This window comes from Macrobrachium rosenbergii, chromosome 14 (genome assembly GCF_040412425.1).
Source record: "Macrobrachium rosenbergii isolate ZJJX-2024 chromosome 14, ASM4041242v1, whole genome shotgun sequence".
Taxonomy (NCBI): Eukaryota; Metazoa; Arthropoda; class Malacostraca; order Decapoda; family Palaemonidae; genus Macrobrachium; species Macrobrachium rosenbergii.
This window is the reverse complement of record NC_089754.1, coordinates 2019517-2040640: the sequence shown is the minus strand read 5'-3', so window position 1 is coordinate 2040640 and position 21124 is coordinate 2019517. Positions and strand designations below refer to the sequence as shown.

The 21124-nt window shown below is 37.5% G+C and overlaps 1 protein-coding gene across 1 annotated transcript in view; it reads right to left on the bottom strand.

Moving 5' to 3' along the window:
- The window catches only part of LOC136845688 (protein turtle-like), a 47383-nt gene extending 33472 nt beyond the window's left edge, over positions 1 to 13911 (bottom strand). Inside the window, 2 exon segments of the mRNA XM_067115840.1 lie at positions 13178 to 13445; positions 13798 to 13911. Coding sequence (XP_066971941.1) covers positions 13178 to 13250 — 73 coding nt within the window. The 5' untranslated portion in view covers positions 13251 to 13445; positions 13798 to 13911.
- Positions 13912 to 21124: the final 7213 nt, after the last annotated feature.

The window sequence follows — 21124 nt, the reverse complement described above, 5'->3', positions numbered from 1 at the left end:
ACAGGTTGGAGCCCACAGGTCACAGGTAACTTGGAGCCCACGTACTTTTGGAGCCCAGGGTCACAGGTTGGAGCCCACGGTCACAGGTTGGAGCCACATACTTCCCCAGGTCACAGGTTGGAGCCCATGTACTTCCCCAGGTCACAGGTTGGAGCCCATGTACTTCCAGGCCACAGGTTGGAGCCCACGTACCCCCAGGTCACAGGTTGGAGCCCACGTACTTCCCCCACGTACTTCCCCAGGTCACAGGTTGGAGCCCACGTACTTCCCCAGGTCACAGGTTGGAGCCCACGTACTTCCCCAGGTCACAGGTTGGAGCCCACGTACTTCCCCAGGTCACAGGTTGGAGCCCACGTACTTCCCCAGGTCACAGGTAACAGCCCACGTTGGTCACAGGTTGGAGCCCACGTACTTCCCCAGGTCACAGGTTGGAGCCCACGTACTTCCCCAGGTCACAGGTTGGAGCCCACGTACTCCCCAGGTCACAGGTTGGAGCCCACGTTGGAGCCCACGTGATTCCCCAGGTCACAGTTGGACCCACGTTTCCCCAGGTCACAGGTTGGAGCCCACGTACTTCCCAGGTCACAGGTTGGAGCCCACGACTTCCCAGGCCACAGGTTGGAGCCCACGTACTTCCCCAGGCCACAGGTTGGAGCCCACATACTTCCCCAGGTCACAGGTTGGAGCCCACGTACTTCCCCAGGTCACAGGTTGGAGCCCACGTACTTCCCCAGGTCACAGGTTGGAGCCCACGTACTTCCCCAGGTCACAGGTTGGAGCCCACGTACTTCCCCAGGTCACAGGTTGGAGCCCACGTACTTCCCAGGTCACAGGTTGGAGCCCCCCAGGTCACAGGTTGGAGCCCTCGTGCTTCCCCAGGTCACAAGTTGGAGCCCACGTGCTTCCCAGGTCACAGGTTGGAGCCCACGTATTTCCCCAGGTCACAGGTTGGAGCCCACGTACTTCCCCAGGTCACAGTTTGGAGCCCACGTACTTCCCCAGGTCGCAGGTAACTTGGAGCCCAGGGTCACAGGTTGGAGCCCACGTACTTCCCCAGGTCACAGGTTGGAGCCCACATACTTCCCAAGGTCACAGGTTGGAGCCCAGCCCACAGGTTGGAGCCCACGTACTTCCTCAGGCCACAGGTTGGAGCCCACGTACTTCCCCAGGCCACAGGTTGGAGCCCACGTACTTCCCCAGGTCAGATGTGGGTCAATTAACGGACCCTGAGTGTCAATAAGCTCTTGCCTTCGGCAATATGTGGCAAACATTGTTCCTTTCTGTATGTTTCTTTTTATACTGTTATGAATAAACTTTTTTCTCGTTTTTTAAAATCTGAGTCTATTTCTAATTCTAGGGTCTTTCAAATTTATAGCTTTGAAAATGGGACACATGGTCCTGAAACGTGGTCCTGAAACGTCCCATCTACCCTAACTAAAGCACATTGAAAGGAAATGAAGGAATTCTCCTTCTCCCTAACTCGATGATATATATGTATATATATATATATATATATATATATATATATATATATATATATATATATATATATATATATATATATATATATATATATATATATATAGATAGATAGTTAGATAGATAGACAGAGCTATCACAGAATCATAAACAGGAAGTGCAGGGCAGACTAATGTTCTAGTGGAATCGTGGAATTTCCTGAATATTACTTTAAATTTTGGACAGAGGGTCAATCATAAACAGGAAGTGCAGGGCAGACTTTATTTCTATACTCTTTAAATTTTGGATTGTTATTAAGCCCGTTATTAAAACCCATCGGGAATGGGAAAGAGTTTAAGTAGCAAACTGCTTCTCGCTCTGTTGGCTTACAAACAGGCTTTAGAAACTGTGGTAAATATAGCGTCTCTTTGAATTAACAAGCTAACACAATAGACTGTTTGTTCCAGATTTCCTTTCATTATGAATGAAGTGATCACTTGGATATATGGCTAAATATACGTGCATATTAAAGGATGTTTCACTGAGGTTTTCAATATGCAAAACTAAGAGAAGAATGTATTGAAAATCATGTGTGTGTATATCATATATATATATATATATATATATATATATATATATATATATATATATATATATATATATATATTTATATATAATTTTCGTGTTCAGTTATTAATCTTTATTACATATATAATATATATATATATATATATATATATATATAATCTGCAATATTTGTGTGTGTGTGTGTGTGTGTGTGTGTGTGTGTGTATTAATATTATTACAAGTACTTAAACACCATATCTTACAGATGTTTACCTTATAATCATTAAAACCTAATGAGACATATTATTAAAAAGTGAATTATCATTAAAAACAGGAAAGCATTTCAAGCTCGGAAAAACAACGTGTAAAAAATGATTAGAAAACTCAGTGGTTCAAAAATATATTATGAATATATGACAAAGTCTGTGGCATTCGTCTGTGTTTGGGAGTGCGGCTGAAAGCGTCTGCTACAGAAGGATTCTTCAAGAACGCCTTCCCTAATTCTTTGAATTCAATGACACGAACTCAGAATTAAGTAATAAAGGTTCCTACCCATAAACACAAAGTTATTATTCCTCCAAGATAAAAGAAAAGCGGAAATTCTTGCGTTCTGTAAAAGAGGGATTATTCTCAACTAACCAGAGGCTGAGTCAGCGTGGTTACCCAACGGACATTTTATGTGCTCAGGCGTCCTTCCTCAATATTCCCAAGACATGGCCTGGTAAATTTCCACTGGCTTTATTAATGTAACATCCCAGGCCTCGAATACTCTTCCTCTAGGGGAGAGAGAGAGAGAGAGAGAGAGAGAGAGAGAGAGAGAGAGAGAGAGAGAGAGAGAGAGAGAGAGATACTTCCTGGGTTTTATATTGATGACTTAAGAGCAGATTCCAAGCATGACTATGGCAGACGCGACGAAATGATCAGAGCATTTACATAAAGCCTGGAAAAGTTGTACTTACTGGGCATGTTAACCACAGATAAACATTATCTATTTAGCTTCGTAAACTTCTATTCGTTACTCTTATTGTTGGAATTTCATGAAAAATCTCAAAGTCAAACATTAATTTTGACCACGTACCGTGGACAACTGAATCTTCTAGCCAGTGATTAGATTTGGTCCACTTTCCAGAGTTCTGTTCCTACTGTCCATTAAATAGATCTGTGTTAAATGCATTTCAAAGGCTCCAGTTTGCATTATCAACGGTTAGTTGTAAGTAATATGTACACACAAGCAAAAACAATATATATATACATATATATATATATATATATATATATATATATATATATATATATATATATATATATATATATATATATATATATATATATGAATCACAGAGTAAACTAAATTCGGGATGGAAAAATTTCCAACACTGAGCTAGAAATCTCGAACACAGGGATTCTCCTCTTGCACCCTAAAAGATAACAGGTCCCACCAAAGCACAATAAAATGGAAATACTCTGGAGCCAGAATGCATTTCGCAGCATAAACTCATTTTCTTGACAATGTACAACGGGGAGCGTTCTAATCCTAACCTAGAAATTCCGACAGAAATTTAATTTGTATTTCATAATCCTTCAAATTATTCTGGTAGAAGAGCTGTGTAGGGAAAATGAATTAGTATAATCTTTTCAAAATCATTCTAAAGTTTTATCCTTTATTTTTCCCATGCAGTGAATTATTTCACTTATACCCAAGAACGTTTTAAACATTTTTAACGAATTTTCGTTCATCCCTACCATAATCAACAGAGTTGGAATGAAAGTATGAATCAAAGAACTGCATTAACCGTTCAATCTTGGGCCGTGCTTTGTTCCCAGACAGAGATTTTAATGGGAATTTGTCACAGTCATTAAGCCAAGTCATTTTTCTGCAGTATTCAATACGTAGTAAAATTAGGGCTAAGAAATTTAAAGAATATGTTAAGAAACATTTGAAGGCCATTATTGGTATTCATGACTACACACTCCATCTAGTTATGTTCCTTATTTCAAAATGATTTAATGCGAATTGTACTTGTACATAACCCTGTACTGTTTATATAACTTGTATATAAAAACTTCTAAAGAAACCAGTATTTTTATTATAGGTCAGTTCTGCTGCTTTCACACTACCAAGATGGTGACAATAATGATTTTGATGATGATAAACATGAATAAATGAATGAGTGAATTACAAGGAAAGAGGGATTCTTGGTCACCATACCTGATTATAAAACAATACAGATTCCACCTCTCTGGACAGAAAAGTCTGCCCTGTGTGTCAATGTCAGAATCGCCTCTTGTTATTAGAAGAGTCAAGTCAACACAAGCAGTAGAGAACCTTGCAGTCAGTCTCACAGATGCCTATAATGTACCTGGGAGGAACGTGCACCGTCAGTGTTTCGAGTCATTCCTCAAAAGTGAAATGTTTCAAGACTTCCATCCCCCACCACCCCTTTTTCTCAAGTTATGACACGTGGCCTTTCTGGAGATTCACGGGAAATGTATTTTCAACCCCGTGAATTAGAGAATCTTTGTCACAACTCATCTAAGTGGGTTCTGACGAATAAGACTGGTAATGGAAATTTATCTGCAAGGTTCCTGGTTATGACATGGAGGTCCAATTTCCAATCGTTTTCATAGAGCACCTTATTCCTTCTTAGAAGCACAATGACAGAATTGCCCTGGCAGTAGTATCCATGTCAGGGAATTGGTAAGAGCGAGAGAAATAAGAAATAAGAAAGCGTAGATGAAGAAAGAAGGAGAAGAAGAAGAGAAATGAAGAGAGAAACTGCTGCACATTTCTCCAGACTGTTAAGGCAACACTTTCATGCAGTAAATTGAATACGACGCGAGTACACCATACTTAAACGCTTTAGGGCCCAAACAAGCACAAGAGACTGGACAAAAACGCGTTGTGAAAGACAAAATAATAAAACACTCACTGTCGCAATAAAAGCAGTGGCCATGGAGTAAGAAAAAAATGTAAAAATGTAAAAAATAAGGGTCCCTGACTCATCCCTGTGTGCGTCAACATCTTTCGCGTGTATGAACCTACGCTAGCATGTCTGCAAGCGCTGCGTACATCTACATCGCCTTGAAAGGCACCCGCGTTTGTTTCCTAAAATAATAATTCAGGGGCGCGGGTAGAACAGAACTGCATCTATAAATAAAGGAACAATTTTTTTTCTATAGACTTTTATGACGTTTCTTCACTTAAAAACGCTTCAAGCAAACAAGTTTTTACCCAGAGAAAATCGGCATTAGTTTTTCATTCATTTCCCTTGGGAACTGTAAGAGGCCTGGGCGGGGTGGGGGACGGGTCTGGGTTGGGGTGGGGTCTAGGTAATACCGGGGTAACATTTTAAAACAAAATTTATTACCTTAAGTTTTCTGCCACGTGATTTAGTTACGTATTTGCACTGTTATCTTACTGGTTGCTTTTGGAGAGCTGTTAATCAGCTCAGTGGTCTGGTTAGATTAAGGTATACTTAACTTTGTCTCCTTTCTAAATTTTTTTTTTTTTGTATATAATCATTCTGTTTAGCGTGTGAGTATCTGTAAAAATAATTATAATAATAATAATAATAATAATAATAATAATAATAATAATAATAATAATAATAATAATAATAATAATAAACAAAAACTTCTTTCAGTTCTCTTCTGAAGATGGAAAGAAATCCACAAGATTCTTGTGTATAACTTGTTTACTGGTAAATATCTACATATTACTTTGATCTCGAGCATTTCCAGGTCCCTAACTGTGACCCTTTTTCAAGAGGTGAGGTAGTCAGGCTGGTTCAAGGCCCGGCAATCTTCTGGGCCTTGAACCAGCCTGACTACCTCACCTCTTGAAAAAGGGTCACAGTTAGGACCTGAAAGTGCTCGAGATCAAAGTAATATGTAAATATTTACCAGTAAACAAGTTATACACAAGAATCTTGTGGGTTTCTCTTTCCAATAATAATAATAATAATAAATAATTTCAGTAGCAAAAGCCCTCCACTGGAGCCTGTGCAAGAAACACCAGCTAGCTTGCAGCGATAAGTGGTACGAACACCGACCTGTGGAAGTGATAGAAAACGATCAGGCAAAGATCCTCTGGGACTCTGGTCTCAGAACAGATAGGGTGATACGTGCCAATAGACCAGACGTGACGTTGATCGACAAAATCTAGAAGAAAGTATCACTCACTGATGTCGCAATACCTTGGGACACCAGAGTAGATGAGAAAGAAAGAGAGAAAATTGATAGGTATCAAGACCTGAAAATCGAAATAAGAAGGATATTGGATATGCCAGTGGAAATTGTATCCATAATCACAGGAACACTAGGCACGATCCCAAGATCCCTGAAAAGGAATCTGGAAAAAACTAGATGCCGGAGTAGCTCCAGGACTCATGCAGAGAAGTGTGCTACTAGAAACAGCGCACATAGTGAGAAAAGTGATGGACTCCTAAGGAGGCAGGATGCAACCCAGAACCCCACATTATAAAAACCACCCAGTCGAATAGGATGACTGTGATAGACCAAAAATAAATAAATAAATAATAATAATAATAATCATAATAATAATAGTAATAATAATAATAATTGCCAACTTGATTCGTACGAGAAAATCATTTTTGCCTTGCGGAATTCAGTCTCACCTCACCAGAAACCTTATAAACAAACAAAATATATGAACTCTTATCTTACGGTCGACGATCTAAATTGGTTCTCCAAATTGGCCTTCAAGCAAAGCTCGCAAAATACTCAGCTGTGATCATTCAGAACGAACTGACCATGACAAGTCAGCCTCGAATACTTAAAAGTGGTAAATATGCAGAGATTGGTCATCAGCTTAATCTCGCAAATGGTCTGATGGCAAACTGGGAGTGACGATCGTACGGTGTCCCTTGTTGAAAGAACTGAACATAAACATGATCTTTTTATTCATTCTAGTTAGGCTTGTATAAGTTTTTCTGGGACTGTCATGCACAGCCAGTAAGCCAGTTCGATTCCGAATGCAGAAAAGAAATGTCGAGACGGGGAAACCCAATTCGTTTTGTCAAAGCGAAAGTATGTTAAATATTCATCTTGACACCTCACACCTCTCGACTATCGACCTCACCGCGTAACAACTCCTCGCTGCTGGGTGAAAGAGCTCTGGTGAACTGGTACAATGCATGTACACAATGGTCTAAGCAATGTCAGGCAGGGCAGCCGATCGGGACTACAAAGTCTACCCCAAAAGCCAAATCAAAGTCCTTCAAAGGAAGGCATCACGGCGACCCCATATAAAAAAAAATGGGAAGAAGAAGAAGAAGAAGAAGAAGAAGAAGAAGAAGAAGAAGAAGAAGAAGAAGAAGAAGAAGAAGAAGAAGAAGAAATCCCGAGAGGATTAAGGTACACAGAATAAATATAAGATATAACGAAAAAGAATATACTACCCATATCGAAATGTGTGTAGCCTATAGTAAAAAGTAACCCATGAAAAAAAAATCAACCAGGAGAGAGTAACATAAATTGCAAAAAATAAAAAATAAAAAATGTAAGAAAGGTCAGACATAGACCGTGATGAAAATACGGAGATAACAAACAAAAAATGAGAAAACAGGATTTAGAAAAGCTGTCTTCAGTTGCCTTAATGACCGAGCGATAAAAGCGTCTTCCCAAATATGCTAGGACCGGGTCCACAAGCAATATTGCCAGATGTAGGTTGGATAATCCTTCAAGGCGTTCAAAGGATTCACCGGATCCTTGTGTGGACAGATTTGGTAGTTGATTGGGGATAAATATCACGTGACTATTTTTTTTTCATCTAAAGAGAATCTCTTTTATGGTGATTATCGTTTTCTTTCAACTTTTTATTTTTATATATCAAAGGCTTTACTTTTGATGATTAACTTTATATATTACCGTGAGAAATATAAAATAAAATTAATTGAACTTTTAGTACCTATTTCTATTTTAAATAACTTATAAAAAGTACACATTATACCGTTGACTATTATAGAAAAAATATTATATCTAGAATTACTTTATATTCATATAATAATATAATAATTATATATACATGATATATATATACATATATATATATATATATATATATATATATATATATATATATATATATATATATACATATATATATATATATAATGCTAAAAAATATTGACTGAGCAGTAGGGTGATGTTAAAATTTAATATTTCAGTCTTAGTTTTCTGTAAAAGAAAACTATTGTGCCGGTTTTGTCTGTCCGTCCGCACTTTATTCTGTCCGCACTTTTTCTGTCTGCACTTTTTCTGTCCGCCCTCAGATCTTAAAAACTACTGAGGCTAGAGGGCTGCAAATTGATATGTTGATCATCCACCCTCCAATCATCAAACATACCAAACTGCAGCCCTCTAGCCTCGGTAGTTTATATTTTATTTAAGGTTCAATTGAGCAATAATCGTGCTTCTGGCAACGATATAGGACAGGCCATCACCAGCCCGTGGTTAAAGTTTCATGGGCCGCGGCTCATACAGCATTATGCCGAGACCACTGAAAGAGATCTATTATCAGTGGCCTTACTGTAGTTACACGCTGTAGCGGCTGTACAGAACACTCGATTGCGCCGAAGAAACTTCGGCGCATTTTTTATTTGTTTTTTATTTGAGTAACATCAAAACAGTTCATCTCATCAAAAACTGACTTTCTCCCCACACACAACTTTGCTCATCAATCTGTTACAAATTAACGCTTGCAAAAAACGTTTGGGACTGACGTTGATACATACAAGCAACGTTTTCTTGGCCAAGCGGGATATATATCTAAACAATATTAGAGTAAAATTAATATTCAGTAAGAATAAGCCCCATAAAAAATTCCCTTCGGTAACATATATGAAAATATATTATTTCCGAGGCAGAGCGAATTGGATATTAAAGGACGTTTGTAGCTTAATGTTTACCACACACACACATATACACATACACACACACACACACATATATATATATATATATATATATATATATATATATATATATATATATATATATGTGTGTGTGTGTGTGTGTGTGTGTGTCCGTGTCCGTGTGCATAAACTGAGATAAAGCATTCCCCAGTTCTAATGAAGGACGTATACTGTGTACCGAGATTTTCTCTCCTCAAAGCAAATCAGTAGAAATGAGGGTCTATTGCTCCATCAGCGCCTCTTATTAAGAACCTTAAAAGTCCACCCCCTAAGACAAAGTTAGAAAAAACTCAGCAAGTTACTCAGAGACAATAAACCCCTCATAAAAAGTCGTGCACTGAATGGCTTTTAAACAGGTGGCTCTTCCATTCACTGCAAAGTCGCCTTGACTGAACAGTGGAAGATTATTGCGAGCAAAAAGTCGACCTGGAACACCTCACCTGCCTGTATCTAAGTCTTAGTAACGAGCTCATCTATACCAAAGGCTTCCGGCATTCACTAATGGTCACCCATTCCAGGAATGACCTGGTCCGAGTTGCCTAAAGGATCCATAGAAAAGCTGCGCACTGAGCATATTACCGTTCATTAACCGGAGGTAACCTGTCCAAGCTATGGCCACCAGTTTTCAGTTGACACGGGAATAAAATGATCTCACTCGAGGAATCTGAAGTTTCTGGTTAAGGATGCCACACATGTTTGTCAAATCTGAAGTTTCTGGCTAATGATGCCACACATGTTTGTCAAATCTGAAGTTTCTGGCTAATGATGCCACACATGTTTGTCAAATCTGAAGTTTCTGGTTAAGGATGCCACACATGTTTGTCAAATCTGAAGTTTCTGGTTAAGGATGCCACACGTTTGTCAAATCTGAAGTTTCTGGTTGAGGATGACACACATGTTTGTCAAATCTGAAATTTCTGGTTAAGGATGCCACACGTCTGTCAAATCTGAAGTTTCTAGTTTAGGATGACACACATTTGTCAAATCTGAAGTTTCTGGTTGAGGATGCCACACGTTTGATAAATCTGAAGTTTCTGGTTAAGGATGACACACATGTTTGTCAAATCTGAATTTTCTGGTTAAGGATGCCACACGTTTGTCAAATCTGAAGTTTCTGGTTAAGGATGACACACGTTTGTCAAATCTGAAGTTTCTGGTTAAGGATGACACACGTTTGTCAAATCTGAAATTTCTGGTTAAGGATGCCACACATGTTTGTCAAATCTGAAGTTTCTGGTTAAGGATGCCACACGTTTGTCAAATCTGAAGTCTCTGGTTGAGGATGCCACATGTTTGTTAAATCTGAAGTTTCTGGTTAAGGATGACACACATGTTTGCCAAATCTGAAGTTTATGGTTAAGGATGACACACATTTGTCAAATCTGAAGTTTCTGGTTGAGGATGCCACACGTTTGTCAAATCTGAAGTTTCTGGTTAAGGATGACACACACGTTTGTCAAATCTGAAGTTTCTGGTTAAGGATGTCACACGTTTGTCAAATCTGAAGCTTCTGGTTAAGGATGTCACACGTTTGTCAAATCTGAAGTTTCTGGTTAAGGATGCCACACGTTTATCAAATCTGAAGTTTCTTGTTAAGGATGCCACACGTTTGTAAAATCTGAAGTTTCTGGTTAAGGATGCCACACGTGTTTGTCAAATCTGAAGTTTCTGGTTAAGGATGACACATATGTTTGTCAAATCTGAAGTTTCTGGTTAAGGATGACACACATGTTTGTCAAATCTGAAGTTTCTGGTTAAGGATGACACACGTTTGTCAAATCTGAAGTTTGTGGTTAAGGATGCCACACATGTTTGTCAAAGCAGAAATAGCGTCAAGATTCTTGTCGAAGGAACTTGCTTTTGCAAGCAAAGAAGTTCTTTGAAGGAAGTTATGTCCCCAAAATATGGAAGCTGTAAAATCTACACTTCACTTTGAAAACCAGCTGCCCACACAACAACTTTTTATAGCTGGTAATAAAGAAGTTGTACCATCTGTTTACAAACGTTCGTCACTACTAAAGAAAATAAAAACTTTATTTTAATTTAAATGTGCCTTCATTTAGATATAAAGATCAATCATTTACTATTTCTAGTAAATTTACGAAAGTGAAAATGTTAGTTTTCCCAATTAATAATGCGACGGCTACGTTCATTCAATAGCTGACGATATCGCTTCCAGGAAAATAATATCGAACAGCCTTTAATTACTAAGCTCAAAGCATGCACTGTAAGCAGATTTTTTTTATTTTTTTTTACCAAAACCCAGCTTTAAAAAAACTTGAGCATTGTAAGTCGACTTTTTTATCTTTATCAAAAATCACGTTTTAAAGAAATTCTGAATATTAATTTGAAATCCTCTGTACTTCCAAAGCTTTGATATGAACAGGAAGAAACTTGAAGTTTGCAGCAAATCCCAGTTGTAAAAACTGTCAGAATAGTAATTATCAAAACACCATATTTAATCTCATAAATTTCACGTGAAAATAAAAAAACTGCTAAATTTTTATCACAGATCCCAGCTTAAAAAAAATTGCCAGAACAGTAATTCAACAAACATGTTTAACATTTTTAACCTCACCACTTTCACATAAAAAAAATGCTACAAGTTTGCAGCAAATCCCAGTTGTAAAAACTGTCAGAATATTAATTAAAACACCATATTTAATCTCATAAATTTCACGTGAAAACAAAAAAACTGCTAAATTTTTATCACAGATCCCAGCTTAAAAAAAATTGTCAGAGCGGTAATTCAACAAACATGTTTAACATTTTTAATCTCACCACTTTTACATAAAAAAAAAATGCTACAAGTTTGCAGCAAATCCCAGTTGTAAAAACTGTCAGAATAGTAATTAAAACACCATATTTAATCTCATAAATTTCACGTGAAAACAAAAAACTGCTAAATTTTTATCACAGATCCCAGCTTTACAAAAATTGTCAGAACAGTAATTCAACAAACATGTTTAACATTTTTAACCTCACCACTTTCACATAAAAAAAAAATGCTACAAGTTTGCAGCAAATCCCAGTTGTAAAAACTGTTAGAATAGTAATTATCAAAACCATATTTAATCTCATAAATTTCACACGAAAACGAAAAACTGCTAAATTTTTATCATAGATCCTAGTTTAAAAAAATTGTCAGAACAGTAATTCAACAAACTTTTTAGCATTTTTAATCTCACCACTTTCAATTAAAACAAAAATGCTGGATTAATTGTCCCAAATCCGAGTTTTAGGGGCCTGTAGGAAGACATTAAAAACCCAAATCTAATCCCGCAACTTTCGCAGGAACCCAAAAGAAATAAACGAAAGGATTCAGGCACAGAAGCCGAACATAAAGATGACGTCTATTTTCTAAAGAAGGATTCCCTCAACAGACACAATGACAAAAGCACAAATTCCTCTGAGCTTCTGAGATCTTCTGTGCAGCAGAGACAGACACACAGACAGACAGAGACACTGACTAATTCTTCAAAGGTCAAGTGGAATGAAATAAGGGGAAATATTAATGTCACCGAGTATTGCATTTGTGACTTGCGTTTCAAAGAGGGGAGACTTTTGTCAGGGAATTGTTTGTGCAAGATAATTTGTCATTCTTAGATGGTTCTCTTATGAATTCATTCTTAGGATGTGTGTATGTATATATATATATATATATATATATATATATATATATATATATATATATAGATATATATATATAATATCCAATAAGAATGAATTCAATTCCAACGAGAATCTCTAATTTTAACGTTTGTGTAAATTAACTTTTGCTTTTATGATTTTACAAAGAATTTTATTTTCATATTTTAACAAAAGTCTTAATCCGATAATCTGAAAGTCAGCTTGTATATCTGTGTATTGATGATTTTAAGTATATATATATATATATATATATATATATATATATATATATATATATATATATATATACATATATATATCAGTATTTTCTTTCAAATAAAAAAATTTTATAATATATATCTGAAATAAAAAAACTAATTACACTTCTTTGCTCTACCATAAATTTATCAACTCGTGAAGAATGGCTTCATATATTTCTCATCACATCCACAGTCTTTCAATTTCCACTTTCATTCGTCTCCGTATCTTAAATATGAACAGACCGCCTGACTTATTCCACCCCACCTGAACAAGTTTGATCCTTTTGAAATATTATAAAAAATTATACAATTAATCCTTCTACTCACCTTCGACATTCTTGGAAGCAACCACGACGCTGATGACAGCTAACATGAAAGTTAACGATGGAAGCGGACCCATTATTGGGCTATTTATTTTTTTCTCACCAGCAGACAGTGACAATTTATCGGCGGTTACAAATAGGCGAGGTCTGCGGTTGACTGAGACTCGTACTGATGGAATATAAGAACGTAGTTCGTTAAAGTCAAAGTTTCTTGCGCGGGCGAAAGGTCTACTGATTTGGTTCTCATCGTTCCATTGGTTTTATTTTTGCACCTGTTGATGAATCACCGTGCTTGCAAAATTAATTTTGATAAGTATGGAAACTCCTGGGAAAATTTTTTGGTTTTCTTTATTCAAATCAGTCACATTCGATGTCATTCACTGCTCATTTCTGGAAGCCACCTTTCAATGTACGTGTTTAAAACGGCGTGTTTTCACTGGCAAACATTAATTTCTTAACGCCAAAACCAGGTTTATCAACTTCAACGAAACTAAACTAATTAAAAAAAATCGTACAAATAAAAAAAGTAGACAAAATTAAAAATAATCCCTCCTTTCCACTCAATGATATTCAATAACCATCCCACTTACATCCACGAATGAAAATCAAAAGGTTGAATCTTACAGTCACTACCGTCGCTAGATAGCCACGCGAGGCGCCCATATACCCGGGAGGAGCTGACACGTCCGCCCTCCGCGAATTCCGCGACTCGACTGACGTTGGGTCACGGAGGCTTCATTTCGCTAGACTGCTTTGTGTGCTACTTGGCTCAGTCAGACTCAGGTGTTTTCCTACATTTCTTCAATGCATACTTATATCCATACATACATGCATGCATACATGCATAAGTGGGCGTATATTGGGGTAGATATCTATATCTTGCCTCGCTGAAGGCATGGAGTCATGTCAAGAAATGAATGAAAACAGTGTCAAGTACTAAACATACATACATACATTCATACTTAGGTATTTTTTACTTGATAAAAGATTTAATTTGTATACGTTATGTATACGTTATGCATGAGCCTGTAGCACTACCTCTTCAAGAACATACATACATACATACTGAGTTGTTTGTTTGTTTTGTCAGAAGGATTACGAAAAAAGTACCGCACGGATTGTCGCGAAAACTTGAACGAAGTTTGGCCTCGTTGTTGTCAACAAGTAATTAGATTTTGGGAGAGACAGGAATTTAGTAGTTTTTTTTTTGGGGGGGGTGAGGGAGGGAGAAGGAGAACGAATGATTATTTTAAAGTAACAGAAAAAAACAAGCAATAATTGAGATTAAGGAAAAAAAACAAGTAAAAAATGCGCCGAAGTTTCTTCGGGGCAATCAAGTTTTCTTTACAGCGTGTGATCAAGGCCACCGAAAACAGATCTATCTTTCGGTGGGTCTCGGTATAATGCTGTATGAGCGGCTGTTCATGAAACCGGCGTCGGTGACCCTGGTAGTTGTGACGCCAGATAACCCACAATTAATCAATTAATAATCTGTTCATGAAACTTTAACCAAGGCCTGGTGGTGGCCTATCCTATAACGTTTCCTGAAGCACGATTATGGCTAACGTTTCCTGAAGCACGATTATGGCTAACGTTTCCTGAAGCACGATTATGGCTAACGTTTCCTGAAGCACGATTATGGCTAACGTTTCCTGAAGCACGATTATGGCTAACTTTAACCTTAAATAAAATAAAAACTACTGAGGAAGCTAGAGGGCTGCAATTTGGTGTGTTTGATGATTGGGAGGGTGGATGATCAACGTACCAATTTGCAGCCCTCTAGCCTCAGTAGTTTTGAAGACCTGAGGGCGGACAGAAAAAAGTTCAGACGGACAGACAAAAGCCGGCACGATAGTTTTCTTTTCCAGAAAACTAACAAGCCATGATTAAAGTTAAGAAAAAAAAAATCAGAAGAAAGAAAGTTGAAAAATTAATCAAACTGATGTGTATTATTCAGACCCATTTGATTTTGCTGAAAGCGGTAGGCTCGTTATTTCAGAGGAGATTTCATGGCGCCAGAAATCTTTCACAATGAATCAATCCAATCAGAGAAGGTTCGTGAACATTCAAAAATCCAAAGGGTGAAATCTGAACACAAATATTTTCTATGTATAAAATACACCATGGGGAAATATGCCCCTGACGCAGACTGAGATAACTCCTATTACTTTTGTTCTGACAACGCAAGTCATTTGTCAAAACGCTGCTTGTTTAGCAGATTCCCCCCCACTCCCTCTCTCCCTCTCTCTCTCTCTCTTTATCTTACGCGCATAGACGCACACACATGTACGCATGCACGCCTTATCGCCACCCGTTTTGGCGATAAACGCATTGTTTATCCACGTTTTGCCAGTCATCATTCAATAAAGGCACGGGTCACACTTACAGTAGTTATCTTCTCTCTCTCTCTCTCTCTCTCTCTCTCTCTCTCTCTCTCTCTCTCTCTCTCTCTCTCAGCGTAAACGACGCGTACTAGATTCCCATCACCGTCCCAACGCAGGCGACGACACTTCAATTTAGCCCGCTGTAAGTGTAAGCTGTCAGGGAATAAACTAAAAAACAGAGGTTATTGCAGTCAGCTGACACGCGCGCGGATGAAGACCTGTACTTCGTCCACTGTGCTTAAATACGATGTTTATTCTGACGTGGCTCTGTTTGGGGTACCCAGGGGATATATGAAGGACGCCCAGAATGCATAGTCACGTTCTCGTTCTTTGCAACACCAAGGCAGAGAGAGAGAGAGAGAGAGAGAGAGAGAGAGAGAGAGAGAGAGAGAGAGAGAGAGAGAGCTATGCAGGCATAAATGCATTCATGCATACGATTTGCTTTACATTCCTGCGCTTTGTTTCGAAAGAAAAAAAGCAAGAACGCCTTTTATAATAGCACAGCATTCTGTATTTTCTGCGGGGGAAGAGAAACGTGTTTCATGTAAAAGGAGGTAATCTGCCGGGTGCTACAGAAATGTGTTTGATGTTGATATACTGAGAACGTTTCCAAGTACTCTGTTCCCCACAATAGCTCTTTGTTTACAGGAAGGGAAAAGAGGGAACTGCCTCTTGATATGGAGAAAGTTACAGGCGTCGGGGAGAACCCGGGAGAAGGTTGCCTGCCGGGTGCCACAAGAACCGCGCAAACCTTTCCCTGAGCTGAATGAAGTTATATCCTCGATAGCAGTGAATGAAAAACAGATGATTATGAGACTGTCCTAATATCAAATTCAACCCCATTTGGAAGAAATTTGGGATATTCTGATACAGCACCATTCAAACCAAGATCCCTCACTAATCTTAGTGATCAAGGGGTCACGGAAATCCCAGAAGAATTGGGACAGTTTAATGTAGTAGACAGAAAGAGCGACAGATAAACGGAATTACGATATCACCGAAGGTATCGTGCTTACCCCAAATGAGAAAAAGCACGTTAAACGAAGAAGAAGAAGAAGAAGAAGAAGACGAAGAAGAAGAAGAAGACTATTCACTTCTTAGTCTCACCAAATGAAATCCTAAACTCCAATAATAACTCTTCCACACCAGCAACAGGTTAAGAAAGTCACAAAGAGGTGGAGGTGGACTGGGCGTTCAGCTGCGGAACAAGTTCTCTGGTCAAGAGAGACTTGTGAATCAGTCATTCATCTGAGTTGGGGTTTTGGCCTACAATAATAAAATCATCGAGCTTGGTGGGAAAGCAGTTATCGGTAAAATATGCTAAAACAAAGGGGATTTCCTGATGAAAGACATCCCAATTAGACATTATATATATAGCTTAATGATAAATAATATTGCCAAGACCAGGAAGAACATTCTTCATTACACAAGCTCTCGAGGTATAAAACCTCATCATCAGGCTGAAAAAACCGACAAGGATGAGAATCAATAAAATTACAATAAAATGAATTGTCATAATAAATCTTCAGCAAAAATACTAACGAAATATATAAAATGAACAAGTAAATACAAACTAAAAGGGTGAGACGTAAAAATAACGAAAGATTAAAAACACAAACATGAAAATATGAAAATAAAAATAAGGTGAAATTTAAACAAACTACCACTCGCAAAGTAACAAAATATTTAATGACCTAATTTTGAACATTTTAATTCTCGTCACCATAACATTTCTTTTTATATATATATATATATATATATATATATATATATATATATATATATATATATATATATATATATATATAATCTTATATTTAGACCTCACAATCCTCACTAAATTGGTCACTGCTTCGTGTTAACTAGAGCACTAAAATCGTTGTAATAAAACTAAAAATTTCGATGAGCTTTTCGGTACAGGAATTCTGCAAATTGTTCAGTGCAAGTCTTTGGTCCTGAAATTTCCGGGAAGCGGATTCGTTTATTCCAAATGAGGTATTTGATGAGGCTTCAAAACTTTCCTTCAGATAAAGTGGTCAGGTTCTCACGAGAGAGGCTGAAGAAGGTGTCCATCTCATTTGTATTCATATGCATTTGAATATATATGTATATATATATATATATATATATATATATATATATATATATATATATATATATATATATATACATATATATATATATATATATATATATATATATATATATATATATATATATATATATATATATATATATATATATATATATATATATATATATATATATATATATATATATATATATATATATATATATATATATATATATATATATATATATATATATATATATATATATTATATACACACATATATATATATACGTATGTGTAAGATTACAATGAAAATAAACTAAATAGCATTAAACCTTTGACAGATAAAAATTACGAATATATACAATACTAATTACCAACCAAACCTCAACAAAGATCTTTAAACTTAAAACACAAACCTTTATATGTCACAGACTTATTCACTTACTAACTCCACCCATCACTTGAAACTGTCCCAAAACCCTAGAGCAAAATCGGATAAACCTCAGGTCTAGAAAGAGCAATAAAAGTTATTTGTCCCCCCAAACGTCTGCCGGGTCCGCTGCAATGACCGACGCCTGCGCTATACATCGTTTATTTGTTCTTTCCTGTTTTCTCGTCAGCTACTGTGCCCTACCGTCTATCGGCAGTTCTGTCCGTCTATCTGGTCACTTGCTATATGGTACAAGTACTACAATTCACGTTGGTTAACAATTTATTTTTTGAGTTGACCAGATTTTCATCAATCCGCTTAGGCAGTATTGTCGCCTGCAGAACAATCTGCCCTAATGAGATCAAACCTTTTTGTTGTAAATTCTGAAAGCACTTGGGCTTCATGTAAGCACAATATCTCCTCTAATCGTTTTAGCAAAACAGGCTCCATTTTTTTGAGAAATAATTCACACAAAATTATCACACACACACGCACAAACACGCTTCAAGAGAAACTGACACCCCTGAACTGAGAGCTACAAGCCTACAATAATTCGGGCTTTCGGTACCAGATGGTTTCTCTGCCTCCCTGGGTCTTTCGGATCTCGAGGTGTGTCCTAACTTTTTTTTTTTTATTGAAGCGAGATGGCTTCATTGGCTTGAATCACGCCGGGTACACGACTTAGGATTCTAGATGGTAATGGGGTCTGACACGTCGTTTGCAAAATATACATATTAGTGCTTGTATGAAGAATATTTAGCCGTATTCTACCATTCTACAATAAAATAATTCAGGCAACTGATGTAAAATGAATGAAAATGATCGTAAGTTCTCTGAAAACATCAGATGTTTTCAGAATTTGATTCCTCTACTTAAAATAAAACGGGTAAAAATTGCGCCGAAGTCTCTTCGGAGCAATCGAGTTTTCTGTACATCGTATACCAAGGCCACCGAAAACAGATCTATCTTTCAGTGGTCTTGGTATAATGCTATATGAGCCGCGGCCTATGCAACCTTAACCACGGCCTAGTCGTCGCCTGTCCTATATCGTTGCCAGACGCACGATTATGGCTAACTTTAACCTTAAATAAAATAAAATCTACTGGGGCTAGAGGGCTGCAATTTGGTATGTTTGATGATTGGAGGGTGGATGATCAACATACCAATTTGCAGTCCTCTAGCCTCAGCACTTTTTAAGACAAAGCTGGCAGAATAGTTTTTTTCAGAACATTAAAAAGGATTCTGTCAGTTCACGCATTATTCTGATCTTAGGAATAACCTTTATGGCTTCTGACGCCGGCACCCATTACCTTATTTCACTTTCCATGCACAGTTTGTTGTCCAAATTCCATACATTCACACATTCGCATAAATTCGTACATTTGTAGCATTTGTTTCCACCAGCATTTTACTTGCCCAGATGCATTTGGGCAAGATCAGTCGAAACACCAATACCAGTCTGGATAATATTCATATGTATATTTTCCTTCCTTCTTTACGTACCCAGCAGACTGTTTTTTCCCACGTTACTTATTTGCATAAAATCTCCCGCTTCGCCCAGTATTATCAAGCTCGTAAGACGTGGATTTCAATGACGAAGCACTGACGCAGATGTCTTCAAAGAGGCATTGAGCATTTTCATTCATTTTCACCTGAGGCAGATGAAGGTTGAGACTCTGTGTTGAAGACAGCTATTTATTATTATTATTATTATTATTATTATTATTATTATTATTATTATTATTATTTCTTACAGCAAAGCAAAAGGGAACAATAATTAAACAAATAAACATATATAAAAAATAAATGATTTAGAAGAGTACACCATCTCAGAGCGTATTAGGGTAACTGTTGAACAAAACCCGTTCCGGTCAGCTCCAAGAAGAGAAATCTCTCTCTCTCTCTCTCTCTCTCTCTCTCTCTCTCTCTCTCTCTCTCTCTCTCTCTCTCTCTCTCTCTCTCCCCTACGCCACCCAGGATACATTTGCATCATCCAGAACAATCGCTTGATAATTGGCAATTTCCTTTTCAAGCGCTAACCGTTTCTTGACAAAAGACGCATTGAATTTCAAATTCTCTTATCTAACTCAAATCCGAGCCCATGTTCGGCGCGTGTCCATCTCTTGAATGTCTGGTCTACATTCAAAAATTTTTTTTACCGTAAACAAATTTCATTCAATGTTAGCATTTTGAATACGTCTTCCTTAACCCCCTTTTGTGTCGCCCATATTGAATACATCCATACAGAAACGTTTCCAATGCTTCATCAACTGTTTCTCAGTCGCAATCTTCATATCCTCTCATCTGTAGACGTTTCTCACATTTCCTTCGTCAATGGCATTTGAAAATCACTTCACAGAATTCACTCGTATTTACATTTCTGATGGGAGAATAAATCAATACGGTTCACAACATTACGAATACTACTTGAACTTAAACTCATCCACGAATCTAAAAATATATACTCTGTTATCGCTGCAATACCTAAACTCTTCAAGTGGCGAAGTCTGTTGTTTTCTAAAGAACAGTTTGCTCCCACCAGTTGCGAGAAGTGTACTTATTTACTTGTCGTCATCCTTTGAAGTGTCAGGAAACTATCATTTCGAGTAAACTGTGATCAGATCAGGGTTAAAATGACATGAACCTTGTTATCAGCCATTGACAACATGATCATTTTTTCAGAGCGTACGAAGTCGTTAATGTCAAGGTGCCTTAGGCATGCTTTGGTACGATAACTTCTACTATGACAGATGGATTCGATGATTAGATGCCAACATGTAGCCTTTGCTTGTTTCTACAGAGACGGAAGGAAGTTGAGAAGAGGTAAGATATATCTGGTAATTTTGTCTTGATTTACAGTCACTCAAATCTCGTCGATTTCTGATCTCGTTCAGGAGGCAGGAAATTACTGACGTCGTTGCGAGGGGAGATAATTATTGGAGGTATATCTGTTAAGGATCCGTTATACAGGGTGAGGTAACTAAATGTTCCTCTGAAGAGGTCGAGAGAGAGAGAGAGAGAGAGAGAGAGAGAGAGAGAGAGAGAGAGAGAGAGAGAGAG